At 40.8% G+C, this 20,548-nt stretch overlaps 1 protein-coding gene across 4 annotated transcripts in view; it reads left to right on the top strand.

Moving 5' to 3' along the window:
- Positions 1–15,588, top strand: part of TENM1 (teneurin transmembrane protein 1) — a 796,361-nt gene extending 780,773 nt beyond the window's left edge. For all 4 annotated transcript variants that reach the window (XM_040467962.1, XM_040467961.1, XM_040467964.1 and 1 more), the window contains 5 exons: positions 616–912; positions 7,441–7,828; positions 8,659–9,879; positions 10,684–10,826; positions 12,243–15,588. In XM_040467962.1, the coding sequence (XP_040323896.1) occupies positions 616–912; positions 7,441–7,828; positions 8,659–9,879; positions 10,684–10,826; positions 12,243–13,001 (2,808 nt within the window). In that variant the 3' untranslated portion in view covers positions 13,002–15,588. The remainder of the gene's footprint in view (positions 1–615; positions 913–7,440; positions 7,829–8,658; positions 9,880–10,683; positions 10,827–12,242) is intronic.
- The last annotated feature ends 4,960 nt before the right edge of the window (positions 15,589–20,548 follow it).

Genomic DNA, 20,548 nt, shown 5'->3' with positions numbered 1-20,548 from the left:
TATGTAGTCTTATAATACAGTGGTAATATCACTCCCATTTCACAGATAAGAAAACTAAGCCCCTGATACAAGAAATGACTTGGTGTACAGGCAAGCAGCTAATTAAATGGCTCCTGAGTCCTGGGTCACTGCTGCGGACACTTGTCAAAGTCTCTCCTTTTTCATTTGAAGGACAGCAGAATTTGCCACGCTAAAATATGCCTTTTTGGCATAAAGATTATTGTGGACTGATTTTAAGAAACAGCAGATACAGGAGAAGCTCTGAAACCCGAGTAGAAGTTACCCTTTTGGAAGAGGCATTTGCTGTTTATCAGGGAAATCTCCATGTGTAAGGGTGTCTCCCTCTCTGTACCAGGAAGAGGAGGATGGCCCTAAATCTTTAGAAACTCTTACAGTGGAAAAGGTGAGGACTTAAATCTGCATAAAAACCATACCCTGGTTTACTGTGCTTTGCCTGAAAACCTCCCGTATCTGGCCTTCCCTCCTCCCCACCGCCAACATCTTCTTTGGTCTTTCGCTCCAGGTGGATTTAAGGTGTTGGCTGCACGATTGTGAACGCAGTTGATGAGACGAACCGAAGCAGTGCTTAAAAGGTATCTTATATCTGTTTTGTAGGCCCATAACCGAAACCTGCTGTCCATAGATTTTGATCACATAACTCGCACGGGAAAGATCTACGATGACCACCGGAAATTCACCCTTCGAATTCTTTACGACCAGACGGGACGACCTATTCTGTGGTCTCCCGTAAGCAGATACAATGAAGTGAACATCACATATTCACCTTCGGGGTTGGTGACATTCATTCAAAGAGGGACGTGGAATGAAAAAATGGAATATGACCAGAGTGGAAAAATAATTTCAAGAACTTGGGCTGATGGGAAAATTTGGAGCTATACCTACTTGGAAAAGGTAAGTATGTAAGGACAAGAAACTACTTCTGAGTTTCTGAATGAGAATATTGCAAATGGTCCTAGTTACCGATCTTGGCGAGGAGACGTATAGGAGAAAAAAGTCTGTTCTCGCTGTTCGGCTCTGTTCAAGTAACAACAACAACAAAATGAATGTATACGGAGAAGCTGTTTTTCAGCTGAAAACTTTCCCCAACTGCACACTCTGCCAGGTACTCTTTCAAACTGAAGTCAGGATAATGGCTTAGCTTTCTCCTTATTTGAGCGTATTTGCTACCGCTCTTGAAAAGGTATCTTCATTATTATGAAAGCTCACACTGAGGTAAAATAAGTGGAAAATTATAAAATTGTGTGTTAATGTGTCTCAGCTCTGGAGAAGAGCCTCTTACACAGAGGATCAGGAATTCGGATTTTGTTAGGATAATCGGTGAAGTTTTAGTAGTATATATTTCAGGACTAATTTTCACAAGTAATCAGTCTGAGCAAATGGTGGCAGTGGGGCCTCATTGGTGACAGTCCTTTGTGTACAGTGAGTCTCCAGCAGCACCTGTAACGGGAGCACGGGGCCTCCCGTCTGGCAGACATAGACAATGATTTTAATCCCACCACCGGAACCATTTATCAGACAGCCACCACATAGCAAAATGGTTTCTGGCCACATCAGCAGCAGAGAAGAGTAAGGGAAATTGATTTCTATCCCTCCATCTCAATTTCTGATGTGCTAAGATGGTGTCTCTTGTTTCCCAAATCTACCCGTTCAACTGGATTCATCAGTCCTGAATTAATTTCTGGGAAAATTGAAAAATGCTTTCCCTTGAGGATTTAAGGATAATCACAGCAAGTTAACCCCTAAAAGTTCTTACAGAAGTCATAGGAACTCATAGCTCACATGACAGATTTTCGCTATTTGCACCAAATAATGCCAAGCCTTTCTCTCTAGTTTTTTAATGTTTATTTACTTTTGAGAGAGAGAGAGAGAGAGAGACAGAGACAGTGCAATCAGGGGAGGAGCAGAGAGAGAGGGAGACACAGAATCGGAAGCAGGCTCCAGGCTCTCAGCTGTCAGCACAGAGCCTGACGCAGGGCTCGAACCCATGAACCGTGAGATCATGACCTGAGCCGAAGTCGGACACTTAACTGACTGAAGCACCCAGGCACCCCAATGCCAAGCCTTTCTGATACACTCCCCAAAGTTTTGACGGAAAAAAAGCGTGCCAATGGTTGTATGTCACCATAAAACTGTAACTACTTCCCAGAAGCAGTTGCTAGAGAATTTGCCAAATTGCAAATGCCTAGCAGATAAAACAGAATTCTACTTGGGAGTCAGGGTAAAGAAGGGAGTCCTCTGCTCTATCCACCCCTTGTCTGCTGAAGAAATAGATCAAATCTATCATCTGTACTCTATGCTGGGAACATCTGAATCTTATAGAGTAGGTCTTTCCTCTTGAATTTTGGTAACAAGAATGATTTGCAAAATCCTATGGCTCATGTCCTACGAAGCGCTAAACATGGTACAAAATTAAATGAATCCCATTGCATGGGAGACGCATGTAGCGACCTTCATATGAAAAAAAGATGCCAGGGTTGCCTGGGTGGCTCAGTCGGTTAAGCGTTCAACTCTTAATCTCGGCTCAGGTCATGATCTCGAGGTTCTTGGGTCTGAGCCCCACATGGGGCTCTACGCTGACAGCGTGGAGCCTGCTTGGGATTGTGTCTCTCCTTCTATCTGCCCCCCCCCACCCCCACTTGTTCTTCCTTTGTCTCTCTCTCGCTTTCTCTGTCTGTCTCTCTCTCTGTCTCTCAAAAATAAATAAACATATTGTAAATTTTTTTGAAAAGATGCCCCTGATTATTAGATTATAAGCTGATTTGTTTTTCAAGGAATGAGGATGCGTTTGCACTGACCCCTCCACAGGTCGCACATGTGGCTAGTGAAGTAGCCAACACTCCCTAGGAGCCGCATGGGTTTGAACTCTTAACCCCAGCTTCATTAGCACGTAGTTTGCACACTGAGCTCCAACTGCCTGTGGACAGTTGCGTCTGAGTCTCTAAGACTTTTCCTTTATGCTGTCTGTACAAAAACGAAAAAGCCTATTGAAAACCTAATGTTTAGCCCTGAGTGTAGCCTCTTTGACACCAAGGAAGTGATTTTATTGTTTCTCTTTTCTGAATTAGCTGATTATTTCATCGAACTTTCCTCAGCAAAGAATCACGTGAAGTAAATTTCACGTAAGTTCTCTTTGCTACAGAAACTTAGTTGGCAATAACTCTTTAAAAGCAAAACAAAAAACCCCAACTGTATCCTGCAGTGGACAGAAATAAGACCTGACTGATGTGTCACGTATCAAGCGAAGCCCTAGTGACTTCCAGAGACTAGTTTACTGACCAGCGAGACAAGCCCAAATCACGTGTGCCTTTTAGTTGACGTTTGTCCCTTTCTTGAGTTCACGTTTAATTTGTTCTCTAATTAAAAAGTAGCTCCTGACTTCAGCAATCCTATTATGCAAAACTCAGAACGTGCAAAGCCCACAATTTTGGAATGGCTCTTTACTTTCCAAAAAATCATGTATCATGAGATGGAGTTTATTAACATTATAATTACCAGCAATAATAATGCATTCAATGAATAGATGTGATGATTAAGTGAAATAACTTAATATAAAGCACCCAGGACATCTTTCAATAAAAGTTAGTTTCTTTCCATTTCCATTTGCATTATAGCATTTACTTTTCAGTCCAGAACAAACGCCACTTACTTGCTGCTCCTGGTAGGTAAATTCAAACAAGGAAGGAGAGGAGGAAGGAAAATGAAGGAAGAAAAAAAGAAAATTAAAGCATTTTTCAAATTGTGATGCTAGAAAGAAGAAAAGGGGGGGAAGCATATTGAATTTTACCAAAGTCCAACTTCCATGTAGCTTTTCCAGTGAGGTGATGAGGTTCTGTGTCTTCTTGTGCTCTTTTCTGTCCTCTGTGACATGGCCTTTGCTGGCACATTCTTTCACTACGTGTGGGGCAGAGCAAACACAAAGACACTGTATCTCATAGTATATTTTAAAGTAAGGATTCTCGGGGCGCCTGGGTGGCTCAGTTGGTTAAGCATCCGACTTCAGCTCAGATCATGATCTCACAGTCCGTGAGTTGGAGCGCCGCGTCGGGCTCTGTGCTGACAGCTCAGAGCCCAGAGCCTGCTTCCGATTCTGTGTCTCCCTCTCTCTCTGCCGCTCCCCTGCTCATGTTCTGTCTCTCTGTGTCTCAAAAATAAATAAAAACATTAAAAAAATTTTTTTTAAAGTAAGGATTCTCAAGCTTGAAAACGTAGACCTCATTTTATATCTCAAAATCCATCTGGTGTTATCTCTGTAAATTTGCTTGCCATCCCTATACCATGTTATATTCAAAACAACAGCAGATAGTTCACCTTAACGTGCAGAAATTTTGTCCAAATTACATGACTTCCTCTAGAGCAGGTGAAAGATACATGTATCATTTTCATGCACAATGGTCTCCAAGCCATTAGAAGAAAAATAATTTGGGTAATAGCTGCGGTTGCTTAAAGGAGCTCTTCTCTATTAAAAAAATCAATTATTGTTTCTTAAATTTTCTCTATGTGGTCATTAATTCTCTATCTTGATTTATGAGACTTCTCTGAGTTAATTATATTTTGAAGACTTGTGGGGCTAAAATTTTGTATTACAGTAAATGTAAATCTTTCGGTTTCCTAAAATCGTTCTTAAGGACTTCATTTTTAAAATGCATTTAAACATATTTTATAATCATTTAATAAGATGCTTTAGCCTGATACATTTACACAAAATTGCCTCTTTGGGGCTGAAATTTCCAAAGGCTGCCTCGGGGGATACAATACACTGTACGTAGCTTGAGCTTCCAGGTGGCCCCACACTGCCATCTGGTGGTTGTTCAAGTGCTTTAGCTTTACAAATTTCTACCATCTCTCATTTCTATCTAGTCTTGTTCAAATGAATATCCGTGCTTGTTCTTTCTTTCTTCTTTACAATGCTCTCTTTTAGGATCCCACAACCAATTAAAAAAATACAAAGTCTCCCACTCTATTGTTTGCACTCCTAAGAAATGGCCTTTTATCCCGCCGTAGCAGCACTGTGGGCACTGGATGGACTCATAGGCATTGTTATTGAACAAACTGATAATAATGCCCACCCAAGTGAAAAGGCAGCCAAGTGAGAGCTAAATGGTATTCTGGCAACACCACAGTTACATTCACGAGATTCCTAATCGCATCATCCGCATTCTCGCCACTGGCAGAAAGCTTTAAAACAGACCGGGGAGCTTTTGAGAGAGCACGGCATCAGCACCACCTAGGAACGGGGTCAGGCAGTGGTTCACTACAGCGCAGTGGATGAGACGGGAGTGGGGGGGGGGGGGGACAGTGGCGATGTGCTACAAATGTTTGGCAGGGCGCATACAGCGACTGGGAAAGGCATGGCCCAGGCAGGCTGGTACGAGATAATGCGTGGGAGCCATATGGTGATTGTCCCTGGCCTGCATCGCAGGTGACAGATGTCATTTGCTCGTGGCAAACTGACAGGGCAGAGTGGAAAGGAGCTAAGAAATCGGACTGGGAGCATAGGGTAATGCAAAGGCATCTTCCGCCAGCTGCCCCCAGGGTCTGTGGGTTCTGCCTCGGTCAAGGACGTGGTTCTCCCTTCGTGTCCTCATGCCCACACAGAAAAGCCAAGTCTCCTGCCTCTCTGTTCAGTGGGAGTGCCTCTGTTTTGGAGCTGCATGTTGTCCACAGGTGATGAGGTGACAGGGTTTCCGCACGCAGCTCTGTACCCGCGAGGCAGAGTACTTGGTGGGGAAAAACAGGATGAACAAAGGAGAAAATAACTGCTGACTTTGACTTCACGGTCCTGACATGCGATTCCAAATCAATAATTCTCAGAAGGGCAGGGAGGATATGCAGTTTCAAGAAATACATTTAATATTAGAATCTAGTTTCATGTTTAGAAGGTTTAAGTGTACATTATGTGTGCTTATGCAATTTGTATTCATAAATATTAATGTAATTTATGTTTAGAAAATGAAAAGATACCTATCATTTACATAACACAAACTTCAGAAAATAAAGCTCAACTAAATCCTTTTGCTTGATAAGGTAATTTTCAAAAAGGGAAGGGAAAAGCGTCCTTAGAGTGTTACATGAGAATCTCCGGGGCTGAGAGTTTTTTTTAATTTTTATTAAAAGATGAGATTTAAATGCTTTTCAGTTAGAAATAGGATTGAGTCCCCTGTAAAACAGTGCTCCTTCTATGTTTGTATTTAAAGTTAAAATAAGGTAAAGCCAATATCAGTGAAATACCTAATTACATGCAAGGCATTATACCTCAACAAATAACTGTTTCTGAAATACGGATCAGTTTGGAGGAAAGGGGTTGTATATCCAGAGAATTCTTCACTTCTAATGGCATGTTCCCCTAATATATATGAATTGCTTGTCAACTACAGTCCAATATTTTTAAAACGTCAACTATAGGGGCTCCCGGCAGGCTCAGTCAGTAGAACATGCGACTCTTGATCTCAAGGTTGTAAGTTCGAGCCCCACGTTGGATGTAGAGATTACTTAAAAATAAAATTTTGAAAAAATGTCAATGGTACTCAAATAAAAAACCAACTAAAACACAAATTGCAAAGCAGTAATAATAACATTTTGCGTACAACTTTTGAGGAAGACATTTACGACTATGTGAAGTCAATGAATACTTTTTTGGTGACCATAACTCCACATGTGGCATGCCTCACCCTCCATTTACCTCCCTCCAGTCCGTCGCCACGTGGATGCTTCTCCGCAAACAGTAACCTTTCTGGAATATTGACCGATTGCTTCTCCCAGCTCTGCCAGCACCCTGCCCTTTGACTTGCTTTCAGTGGTTCCCTGTGGCCAACATGTTTAAGTCCGGTCTCTAGCATGGCTTAGAAAGCCCAGCATAATCTGGACCCAGCCTACTTAACTGGCCTTGTCTCTTGCCAGTCACCATCCCCTCCCCTCCAACACACCCACGCTCTGGCCACATGAAATTGCTCTCATCCTCTGAAAAGCCATCTCTCTTATCCAGCCCCTCACAATGCTGTGCTCTTGTCAGGGGCACTCTCTCCCTACCCTGCGCCCCCCCCCCGTTTCCTTTCCTTCACCCGGCCAAGCCTTGGTCATTCTTTAGGTCTCGACTCGGAAGTCACTTCCTCCAGGAAGCCTTTCCTCACCTCTTAAGTCTGGGTTAGCTATTCTTCCTCTGCTAGGCACCCTGTCCTTCCTCTGTCATAACACGTTTCACACTATATTGCAGTTGCTTGGTTGCTTGTCTTCCTCCTCCCTTAAACTGTAAGCTCCATAAGGTTAGACACCGTGACTGCCCACTACTGTATCCACTAGGGTCCACCACGGTGCCTGGCACGTAGTAAGTGCTCGATAAATCTGTGTTGAATGGATGAATGCGTTTCTTCTCCTCAACTTCAGTGGTACATAATACACTATTTCGCCTTTGTCTCGTTTCAGTCTGTGATGCTTCTCTTACATAGCCAGAGGCGTTACATCTTTGAGTATGACCAATCAGACTGTCTGCTCTCGGTCACCATGCCTAGTATGGTGCGCCACAGCTTACAAACCATGCTTTCAGTGGGCTACTACCGGAACATCTACACCCCACCAGACAGTAGCACCTCTTTCATCCAAGACTACAGTCGAGATGGCCGACTGCTACAGACCCTGCATCTGGGAACAGGGCGCAGAGTGTTATACAAATACACCAAGCAAGCAAGGCTGTCTGAGATTCTCTATGATACCACTCAGGTCACATTAACCTATGAAGAGTCTTCTGGAGTGATTAAGACAATACACCTGATGCATGACGGCTTCATTTGCACAATCAGATATAGGCAAACAGGTTTGTTGTGAAACGGTGGGGATGTGTACAACCGTACCAGTATTTTCTTATGAAATTTTTGCCGGCCACAGTGTGAAATAGAATCATTATCCTGCAGACATTCAATCCAACACGTGTTCCCTTTAGTTATTAAATTATCTTCCTTTGAAAATTAAAAACCTGCTATAGACTGCATGAAAGGTGATCCCTTAGGAAACCACCACACATCTCTTTGTCCCTGTCTTGGCTCTCAGAAACGTTGAGATCAGAGAACCTAGTCTGTGTGCTCATTTGTAGCTCACCACCAAATCATCCCAAAGGTGCAGCTGCAAGATTTGAGCCTCACTGAAACGAGCTCAAGCCCCATGTGACCTCTATAAGCCTCAGCTGATGGCAAAATATGTTCAAAAGTCAGAACTTTTGAATCTGTTTCATCCCTTGAGCTTGGAAAATGCCAAATTCAGTTACTTTAATGCTGGGCTTCGTGGAAATCTGACCTGCTGATTTTGTAGCACGGGTTAAATGAATTAAAAGCATTCTTGTCAGTGATTATAACAAGAAAGCGTGTTTATAATATCAGTTTCCTCACCCCAAGCTACCGGATGGGTTATTACTTACATAGGTCCTATAGTTAAATCATTCTATAACATACAGTATTTTTTCATATTTAATGACCACAACTGTGAGTACGTATCTATGAGATGATATGCTTTCGGTATCAGAGGTCAACCTCTAATATCTTATTTCGAACGTAAAAGCATTGCTGCTAAGGAAAATAACACGAGACCTTTCTGATTGTTCACCATTACGCATCTAGCTCTGTTCTCATTATTTTTATTTTGATTCCTCAGGACCTCTTATTGGACGCCAGATCTTCAGGTTCAGTGAAGAAGGTCTGGTGAATGCTCGGTTTGACTACAGCTACAACAACTTCCGCGTCACCAGCATGCAAGCTGTGATCAATGAAACCCCTTTGCCCATAGATCTGTACCGATATGTTGATGTTTCTGGTAGAACAGAGCAGTTTGGAAAATTCAGTGTGATTAATTACGATTTAAATCAGGTCATAACTACTACGGTGATGAAGCATACCAAGATTTTCAGCGCCAGCGGACAAGTTATCGAAGTCCAATACGAAATCCTAAAGGCAATTGCCTACTGGATGACTATTCAGTATGATAATATGGGGCGTATGGTGATATGTGATATAAGAGTGGGAGTGGATGCCAACATAACAAGATACTTCTATGAATACGATGCTGACGGGCAGCTGCAGACTGTTTCCGTAAATGACAAAACCCAGTGGCGTTACAGTTATGACCTGAATGGAAACATCAACCTCTTAAGCCACGGGAATAGTGCTCGTCTTACTCCTCTCCGATATGACCTCCGAGACCGCATCACCAGACTAGGAGAAATTCAGTATAAAATGGATGAAGATGGCTTTCTGCGGCAGAGGGGAAATGACATATTTGAATATAATTCTAATGGTCTGCTGCAGAAAGCCTACAATAAGGCTTCTGGCTGGACTGTGCAGTATTACTACGATGGGCTCGGGCGACGTGTCGCCAGTAAGTCCAGCCTAGGGCAGCACCTTCAGTTCTTTTATGCAGACCTTGCCAATCCCATAAGAATTACTCATTTGTACAACCACACGAGCTCAGAGATCACATCCCTGTATTACGATCTCCAAGGTCACCTCATTGCCATGGAGCTAAGCAGTGGTGAAGAATATTACGTAGCCTGTGATAATACGGGCACGCCACTGGCTGTGTTCAGCAGCCGAGGTCAGGTGATAAAAGAGATCTTGTACACGCCTTATGGAGATATCTACCATGACACTTACCCTGACTTTCAGGTCATCATTGGTTTTCATGGAGGACTCTATGATTTGCTTACTAAATTAGTGCACCTGGGGCAAAGGGATTATGATGTTGTTGCTGGTAGGTGGACAACGCCTAATCATCACATATGGAAACAGTTGAACCTCCTTCCTAAACCATTCAACCTCTACTCCTTTGAAAATAACTACCCAGTTGGCAAAATTCAAGATGTTGCAAAGTATACCACAGGTACAAAGCTTTACACTAAACTTGAAATAACTCGGTGGTGTTTATCACATAATCTCCGTGCCTTTGTAAATATGCTTCCTCTTCCTGCCAGTTAGCCCACAAGTTATTATGCAGTCACTCTCTTCCTTAGTTTTCTAGGGCAAGCAAAACTGTGCAGGTGGCATAGAACACAATGCTTTTGCATCCCAGTGCATTGTTTCTTTCCTTTTAAGCTTGCTGTTTGTAGTTTTCACTCTTCAAAGCTTATATGAATGGTTTCATTTAAAAACTTCAGGATTATGTTCCATCAAATAAACCTAATATTACGGTCTGTGTGGCCTCAGTGCCACCACCACATTAAGAGATTCAATGTGGGGCGCCTGGGTGGCTCAGTCGGTTGAGCATCCGACTCTTGGTTTTGGCTCAGGCCATGATCTCACAGTTTGTGAGTTCAAACCCCACGTTGGGCTCCATGCTCACAGTGTGGAACCTGCTTGGGATTCTCTCTCTCCCTCCCTTTGTCTCTCTCTGCTCCCCCCACTTGCTCGCTCGCTCTCTCTCAAAAAATAAATTTAAAAAAAATTTTTTTAAGAGTTTCAATGCTGTAAACCCAACCCATCTCTGTGATTCTCCACGAATCAAAAGGTTTCCCAGTAGAGAGTGGATCATAGGCTTTGGAGCAGGTGATAGAAGGGGGAGTTCTATCCCTAACTTCCCACTGGCTGAACATACTGAAGGCAGGGGAGGAATCATTCAAGCTTTCCACAAAGGTTGTAAACTATGGGCTTCATCATTTGTTTTCCTTTTCTATTCTGTGCCTCACAGACATTGGAAGTTGGCTGGAGCTATTTGGTTTCCAGCTACACAATGTTCTACCTGGATTCCCCAAACCAGAATTAGAAAATTTGGAGTTAACTTATGAGCTTCTCCAGCTTCAGACAAAAACTCCAGAGTGGGATCCCGGAAAGGTTAGTAAAACTTTTACCGTCTCTATGTATCTGAAAAAACGAACAAACAAACAAACAAAACAAAACAAAACAAAAAACCAGAGGAGCATCCAACACCCCGAGATGGTATTAACATATATTTCCTTCGTTATTTTTGAGTCATCTTGAATATTCACTAAAATGTCCATGATTAATGAGGAGGCAGAAAAAAGCTTCCATGAGGAAAGGATCAGGGAATCAGAGCTTTTAGGAAAGACAAGGCCAATATGGCACTTGGTGACCTGCTGAAGTAGACAAACAAGAGGAAGTCAACTTTTAAAATTCTGCAACGGCCTACCAAGGGCAATTATGGACTCTGTATAGAGAAAACTGTTCACTGACAGATGTAAAATCTTCAGATTTCCAACAGCAAAATAATTTAGGGTGTGGTGCATTAAGAGCATGGGAAGAACAGAAATTATTCTGACCAAGAAAAAGTACATAAGATCAGTGAAGTGAAAGTAATAAAGAGTATAGGGGTAAAGTCTCTGGGAAAAAGGAATGCCAGACTAGTCACGGTTTAACAGGTCATTTCATCAAGAGGATGAGGAACAAATGGAAACATGAAGTAACTTTTCCTTTCAATTGAAAGAAATAGAGGAGTGTCTCTTTGCAAAAAAAAAAAAATACTTCAGAATAAAACTGATATTTGGGTGGGAGGGCTTGAAATTTAAGTGTAAAAAATTATAAGGAAAAGGCAATTTTAAATGGGTGCTGTAGGCTTATCCCTAAATACATATAATATGTAAAAGTAATCTTTATAATTAAAACATCATTAAAAGTCCTTTTTGTAATTAAAAATCCTTTTTTAAAAAGTTAATAAAAATGTTGAAAATTGCTGAAGCCCTGTTATGGACACTTGGCGGTTCACCATTCTATTTCTTAGTATGTTTGAAAATGTCCACAATAGAAAGGGTTGTTTTTGGTTTTGTTTTGAAGTCCTCATAAGAAGATCTTCTTGCTGCTTTGCTGTGGTTATTTATAAGGTCATAATCTGTTTAAAGCCAAGAATAATGCCTTAAGCCATCTCTGCTCCTCACTGTGGCTAATGTATTACACCACGTACGGTAACAGATCATATTAGTTACATTGGTGAAAACGAAAGGTCTTTGTTTTGGGGGAGCTGGCCCCATGTAACTTGAAGCGACTTTTGGCTCCAAGGTTCTAGTACATTTCCTTAGGTTTAACTCACCAAGACATCAAGAAATATAGCCAGGTGGCCAAGTAACCCGTTAGTCTTGTCTTTGCCAAATCTCTGATGAAGAGAGTCCAAATTTATCTTGCTTTGAACTCACTCACCAGCACCGTAAAGCAAGAAGGTGCTTTCCACAGTCCCCAAGCATGACAGGTGTCTGACCCTGTGCTGCATTTTTGCACTGTGCCTTTCTTCTCTCCTAGACTATCCTAGGTATTCAGTGTGAGCTCCAGAAACAGCTCAGGAATTTCATTTCCCTGGACCAACTTCCTATGACTCCCCGATACAATGATGGACGGTGCCTTGAAGGAGGGAAGCAACCGAGGTTTGCTGCTGTTCCTTCTGTTTTTGGAAAAGGTATAAAATTCGCCATCAAGGATGGCATAGTAACAGCCGATATTATAGGAGTAGCCAACGAAGATAGCAGGCGGCTTGCTGCCATTCTCAATAATGCTCATTACCTGGAAAACCTTCATTTTACCATAGAGGGGAGGGACACTCACTACTTCATTAAGCTTGGGTCTCTGGAGGAAGACCTGGTGCTCATCGGGAACACTGGGGGGAGGCGGATTCTAGAGAATGGTGTCAATGTCACTGTGTCCCAGATGACCTCTGTGTTGAATGGGAGGACTAGACGGTTTGCGGATATCCAGCTCCAGCACGGGGCTCTGTGCTTCAACATCCGGTATGGGACAACTGTCGAAGAGGAGAAGAATCACGTGCTGGAGATTGCCAGACAACGCGCGGTGGCCCAGGCCTGGACTAAGGAACAGAGAAGGCTGCAAGAAGGGGAGGAGGGTATTCGGGCATGGACAGAGGGGGAAAAGCAGCAGCTTTTGAGCACTGGGAGGGTACAAGGTTATGATGGGTATTTTGTTTTGTCTGTCGAGCAGTATTTAGAACTTTCTGACAGCGCCAACAATATTCACTTTATGAGACAGAGCGAAATAGGCAGGAGGTAACAAAAAACATCTCTGCCTTTGCGTCACCAAAGACTGCCTGTTTTTAAAACATAAAATGGTTTGTTGTATTGGTTTTCTAGATCAGAACTCTGTATATGTAAATATGGAGGAAAAACATATCCAACTGCCTTTCAATGTGACGGAAGATGGTATTTTAATATTGTTTGTCTAAACTCTTTAAGAAATGAGAGATTTTTAGTTCTTGTGTGGCAGTATTCAAAATAACACAAGTAAAACAGCTAAAAAAAAAAAAGTTTCCAGAAAGCACCACTTTAAATTTGTCGAACCATGCACATGAGTTCAAGTATAAAGAACCCAAGGTTCTACGTATCTCTACTGTGACGCGAAAGTTTCACGTTTAACTGTTGGCAGAACTTGCGAGCTATCTGAAAATGTGGTGCGATAGTGTTCTGAACCTTGCATCTCGAAAGACTGCCGGCCCTTTCGCATTTTCCAGATCCATTATGGGAAACTTAACAAGTGGAAAATGGCGTCCGCCACCATCTCCCAGAGTCACGACCCATTTGCCCTTCCTCCCTGATTATTCCTCCTTGCTTGTTAAAATGCCATGTTGTTGTGCTGTGTTTTGGCGTGCGGTGGCCGGATTCTGCCTACCATGCTTCCCTGTGGGTGTGGTAACAGACTGAAATGCCACTATTTGCTCATGTGTACGTGATACCAAGGCAGCTGGCCAATGGAACGTCTCCTGCACAACCTGTTTAGACTCCATTTTTTCACCAAATTGTCTGGCTGTATTGGTGTCAGGTAAACATAGCTTCTATTAACCTGGGTAGGAATTACTCATCTATATATAGGGTGTGTTTTGGTCATAGTTTCACATTAGTGATTCCATATTTATACACTAATCCAATGGTTTTGTGCACACGAAAGGTAATTTACTACAAATGATTCTGGTACAGAAAAAAAAAAAAACAAGAGGTTTTAGCAGGCATACATGCCTGGGATGCTGATACATTCACTACTGCAGAAATTCAGAAGAGCCAAAACCTTAAAAAAAAAAAAAAATAGACCTAGTACTAAGACGAAAGGAAAGCACCAAAGGGAACATCACAGTAGTTGCTGCCACATTGATTCATACCACTTAGATTTATCTTTCAAATGTACAATTCTGTATGGGACATCTCCCCTCCATAGTCAGGAAATTTAATTAAGTGAACCCTTTCCAATCGAAAACATTTCAACTGATTATAGAGAGGCAGACTGTTTTTTACCAAAACAATTGATACTTGAGTTATTTTGGTTCTCTGTCTTTACCCGTTTATTTTGATTTAATCATGTGTCCTGCCTAGGAAAAAAACTATTTTCCAGAAAGGGTTATTTTTGTTCCATGATCATTTAAACTTCGGAAAAAGATCAGGATTAGTGTTAATATCAGTTGCGGTTCCTCAATCTTTATGAATCCTGTAGCAAAAAGAAGCCCCTTGGTGAGCTAGGAGATTTGTGCCCAGTGACAAAGAGTTTGTAAAATGCTGCGTAATTGTAAGTTACCACAAATGAAAAGACATGACAGCACAATGTGGCCTGCAGAAAATTCCCCTGAGCCAGCTTCAGCATTTTCATCCCTGGGTCTGGATATTTGCTATGTCTGAAGGAGGATTTATGATGGAGTGTTACAGTTTGGATTCTTTCCAGCTGCTACCTAAATGCAGTGTGGGGTCATTGCCTTGCTTGGTGATGACGGTTTCCTTTGAAAATATGCGAAGTCAGAATCCGGGCTCACGTTAAGGTTTGGAAAGAGTCTGGCTCCTTCACCAAGTAGAGGGAGGAAAAGGCAAGGATCCGCAGACAGTAGGGGAGGGTGTATCCAAACATTTCATTTTCAAAAACATCAGGTTGGGGTTACCACATTCTTACGTGTGTATTCTGAGAGACACAGAGAGACCGAGAGAGAATTCATGATGAACTCCTCTCTCTTTTTGATTGGAAGCACACCAGCTCAAGAGATTACTAATCCAGACTATAATCATATTATTTTTTTTTCTGAATCAGGCCTGTGTTAGTGGTATACTGTTTATTCAGGATGGGATTCTAAAATTATGAACCAACTTGTTGGAAATTTGAATACCTCCACACCAGCCTAAAAATGGACCTTATGTTCCTAGAACCTCTGATGTTCTTTTAAATCAATGGAAAAATAATTTGTGAACTGTATATAGAGAGTGCATTCATAAATGTGATGATGTATTTTATCACTAATCCAAGATGTCAATATTAGAGTCTATTTTGCTTATATTTTAAGCGATTATTATACTTTTTGCAATTCACTGATGATGTATCATTTTCAAACTGCTTTAAATATCCATTAGAAACAAATATTTGAGGCTTTTACTTAATAGTAATTACCTTGAACTGTGCATTTCTAGTTTGTAATACATATTTATTTAGTTTGTGCCTTTAGTTTCTTAAAGTTACATTTGTATTATATTCAGGAAATGCACTTTTTATCACTTATAGCTGTGGTTTTAATACTGCCTTGAACTATTATTACTCTCTTTACCTCTCCCGAAGTTTGTGGGAGGAAAGAGGAAAAAAAAAACCCAAAAGGTTAGCGCTAATGCACAGTAAATCTAAGAGAAACATTTTGGCATTTCTTAATAAGAACATGGAGACGTGGGGTACATCGTTCAGGTGAATACAAAGAATGCCGTCATTGATTTGTAATTCTGAAGTTTAAATTAGCGAAAGAACACTTTGTTTGCATTCCCTGATGAAAGTGAATGCATCTTACAGAGAAACACGAATTTCTCACACCCAGAGCACAGGCACAGGCAGCTGACACTGGACAGCCACACGCTATTCAAGTTAGAATGAGGGCACTCTAGTTGGGCTCTCATGAAGAACATTCTGGGCCGGAGGCAGGGAATACTCTGTGGTTGTTTCTTTTTCCTAGTTAGGCCCATTTTATTTGTTCTATTTTGTTCTGTTTTTACTCTTGCACTACAGTCTAGAGATCCAAATGAACTGCAAAGTTCAGTTTAGCAGACATTTAAATACATTTATTTTTAGTTGCCATTCTAATCATTATTGATTAGAAGCATGACTCCTGAAGGAAAGGGAAATAAAGCCCAATTCATAAACTAATTTCTAGCAAAACACTCTCCACATAAATAGGCATATGTTTTATTTTTAACCCAGCAAAACACTGTGTAAAATAAGCGTGTCCTTTACTGTCAATTTATCTAGAAGAGCTATAATATAGAGACTATATATATAGAATATAATATATATACCACATAGCCAAATGTATAAAAACTTGACGATGTATAATTTGGAATTCACATGCTAACCACATAGGTATAAAATTGAATGATACTTTTTCTAAGATTTTTCTTTTTCATTGCGATCAACACCATGTCAAGCATCCTATCATGTTGTTCCTACTCTTTTTTCTTTTTTCTTCCCTCCTTTTAAAATATAGTTTTCACCAGTCCAGGCCCCACTGTAATATCACCTGAGAGAGTCAGGACAAAGTTTTTGCATTTATAAAGATATGTTCCTGTAAGGGCAATTGCAATGGAAGCAAAAGTACAGTAATCAAGTATTGAAAGAAACTTTTGGAAAGACTGGAGTGTATTATAGCTTGTGGAAAGACAGAAGGCTACAGACTAGATACAACATTCTTGTTTTCTTGGAGGAACTCACATACACACAGCTGACCTGACTAGTACTTCAGATTTCAGACTGCTCTTCCACAGCCTTCTGTAAGGTTCTTTATTCTGCAAAAGGGAAAAACAAAAAAAAACAAAAAAAAGAAAGAAAAAAAACAAAAAACAAAACAAAAAACAAAAAAAACACAAAAAAACATAAAAAAACACAAAAAAAACAAAAAAGCAAAACAAAAACAAAAAAACAGAAAACAACAAACAAAAAAGAATTCAAACACAAAATAGTGACTGTTATTTCAGTGTGTCCTTCATGTGAAAGCTATTAAGGACCAAACCTACTACTGTGTGTAAGAAGAAATTACTTCCTAAACAGTAACTGAAAATAGTTAGTTAAACTTGCTGTGGATTTTGTCTTGGCAGTTGTCATCTTACATTATTTGTCAAAGGAAATGTGTTTGGCAGTTAAAAATCTTTCCTTAGATTTAGTGGTGGACTTTAACCTCTTAAATAAATGTTAGTATATCAGATTGTGTCCTTGAAAAATATTTTACTTGTATGAATCATGACAATGTCTAAATCTTTACTATTCTTCTGGCAAAAGCATCGGTAAGAAAGAAGGTGAAAAAGAGAAGTATAGCCTTTACCGTCAGAAAAATATTCTTTTTAGCTGCTTACTTTCTCATGAAAAGTAAAGATGTTTACAGTGTATGCCAAGATTTTCAGTTTCTATATAACAACAGTTAGAGGTTCTAATCATACTGAAAATTGTGTTATAATGGCCTGAGCCGTGTTGCTAGGAAACAATAGGTCCCAATTTTGTATTCCTGCTCTCACTCCTGTGCTGAAAAGTGACTGGATACTGTACAGGTTCATGTTCTCTGGCTGCAGTTAAATGGTCTTTTGCATTTGGCTCTGGCTTTCAGGCCAGAAGCATGCATTTTTCTACAAGAGCATCACAACAACATGCTGTAAATATTTAAAGTTAAACATTATGTGTCGATATTTGAAAGAAAAAAGTACTTTGAATATTTCATTTTTAAAAAATAAAATTGCAAACGAACGGTGTGTCCCATGTTATTCATGCGCCAAACTGCATTCTCAAGTATGTCTGGTCACCTGAGATATGAAAAGTAGCTCCCTATCAGGGAACAATAAAACCGCATCATCTTGAAAATGTAGGTGCAGAAATCAGAAAGGCACTAATCCTAAGCAGATGTCTCTTCATTTTTATTTTTCACACAAACAGGATCTCTGCCACAAATGCCCATTTAATAAAAAAAAAAAAAAAAAAAAAGAAGACGAAGAGTAGCTGTTCCAAGTTTAAATGCCTCTAGGCTATTACTTTGAAAAAGGTTTCTTTCTCCTGTTGATGCCTTTCTGAGCAATGGAAAGAAAATAAAGAATTGCAAGACGGGTTGGGGAGAGCTAGGAGAGCCGGGCACCCAGATGCATTGGCAAAAAAGTGAATGGGGGAGAAAGTCGGGGGCGGGGTGGAGGGGGACTGAAAAAAAAAAAGAAAACAAAAAAAACAGCTCTCACATACTGGGCCATTACAATGGCCATTTGGTACTTTTCACAAGAAGGTATTTACAAGTGACACTGGGAAAGCAAGGCGGATAGATCTTGCAAAATTCAACTTGGTGGTAATGGGACACCCATAGTCCAAACAAGTTGCTTGTTCCCAAAACTTGCTTAGAATTCTGGAATTTACACCACTCTCAGATGCCCTGCTGCCTTTTTTTAATGCCTTTTTTTTTTTTTTTTTTGAACTAGAGCGAGCACGAGCAAGGAAGGGACAGAGAGAGACAAAAGATCTGAAGGGGACTGTGCACTGACAACAGAGAGCCCGATGTGGAGCTCAAACTCACAAAATGGGAGGTCATGACCTGAGCCGAAGTCAGATGCTTAACTGACTGAGGTACCCAGGCGCCCCTTACACAGCGGTCTTCCCTTAGCCACGGTTTCACTTTCCACAGTTTTCAGCTACCCGCGGTAACCTACAGTCCAGAAGCAGAAGACCCTCCTCCTGACATACTGTCAGAAGGTCAATAGTAGCCTAACGCTATTATCACAAGCCTATGTCATTCCCCTCGCTTCATCTCATCACATAGGCGTTTTCTCATCTCACATCACCACGAGAAGAAGAGTGAGTACACTACACTAAGAAATTTTGAGAGAGAGACCACATTCATGTAACTTTCATGTCAGTATATTGTTATAATTGTTCTCATTTGTTATTGGCTATTGCTAATCTCTCGCTGTGCCTAATTTATGAATTAAACTTTGTCACGGATATATATGTACATATAGGAAAAAACATAGTATACATAAGATTTGGTACTCTTCATGGTTTCGGGCACCCATGGGGGTCTTGGAATGCGTCCCCCCGCATCTGGGGGAGGTGGGGACTACTGTACACAGATACAGTGAAAAGAGTCACGGAGCAGAAGACAATCTTATTGTTTCAACACAACCAATCAGCAAAAAGCAATGGTGTCAGTGGAGGGGTGGGAATATTAGTATCACCTGGTCATTTTTTTTTAAATACCCATCCCACCCCACCCTCAGAGTACAAAAAGAAAGAGGCAAGGGATGCCTGGGTGGCTCAGTCGGTTAAGCACGCGACTCGATCTACGCTCAGGTCATGATCTCATGGTTCATGGCTTCGAGCCCTACATCAGGCTCCACGCTGACAGTGCAGAGCCTGCTTGGGATTCTTGCTCTTTCCTCTCTGCCCCTCCCTTTCTCGTGCTTTCTCTCTCTCGAAATAAATGAACAAAAACTTAAAAAAAAAGAAAAAGAGGCAAGAGCTCCTACATCGAGACAATTATTAAAGGAGATAGATTTCTCCATATTCCTTCCCTATTCACCCTCACTTTTAGAGATCTTTGAATATCAATGCTATTTAAATGTTTAGTAATATTACTACCTTAAATTTATATAATTCTAGTACCTGAGTAATCCTGGGAGGTGAGCGAGACTTCATTTTTCCAACGTGGCAAACGCAACAATGGTAACAGACTGACTTACCTAAGACCACTCGAATAATCTGACAGAGCTGAAAAAAATTCAGATCTCGAGTTTATGTTGATGGGCTCTCTCCAGTCAATCAGTTTTCTTGTATCTTTCTACATAAGAATATTCATTTAAGAGGCAAATGGCCTAATGGTGACAATTCAGCGTTTTACTACAAGTTTGGCCAATGACCCCAAATTACATAAGTGTCCAAACTAGGTAGTTTAACTTCACACCTAGCTGCAAACCCTCAAATAATGGGATCCCATTTACTGCAAGGACAACCATAGGGGATGACGTTGAATTTATAGCTCACGCATAGGAAGACTAGGCATCTTGTAACCTTGAGATGCTCAAGGGCAAATCTGGATTTTATTATTAATAGACACTGGATTCTGAACTCAGTAAAGTGAATCAAATAAAACGTGAGCTGATGTCTAAACCTTAACAGATTTTAAAACTATTTTCTCACATTTTTAATTCTCTATCCATTCTACCGCAAATAACATCTTAAACCCAACCCTTCATTTACACTAGAAGTCTTAATCAGAAGCATCTTCTATACACTTATTCTACCTATGTACTACCACAAAGCTTACTTGCTTGTAATAGCCAAACTGACTATTACCTAAGCTTGTCTCCCTTACTGACCTTATCTCTTAAGAACAAACTTCAGAGGAAATGAATGACTATTTGATAAACTGTCATGTTCTTGTGGGCTTGCTGACACAGTTTTTTTTTCTGAAGAAAGGTGTACACTTGGAAATATATGTGCATTTTTCTATCTTGACTCAGCATCTTACAGGTATATGTTAGCATGGCAATATTTTAGATATGGCAAGGATATGAACTTTCTGTAAAGGCACAAGCTATTATGTACTGGGAAATAGCAAGAAAGCTTATGCT

The sequence above is a fragment of the Herpailurus yagouaroundi genome, unplaced genomic scaffold, assembly GCF_014898765.1.
Source record: "Herpailurus yagouaroundi ecotype Mexico unplaced genomic scaffold, PumYag 67641, whole genome shotgun sequence".
NCBI classification, from domain to species: domain Eukaryota; kingdom Metazoa; phylum Chordata; class Mammalia; order Carnivora; family Felidae; genus Herpailurus; species Herpailurus yagouaroundi.
This window is presented reverse-complemented; position numbering and strand designations above follow the sequence as displayed.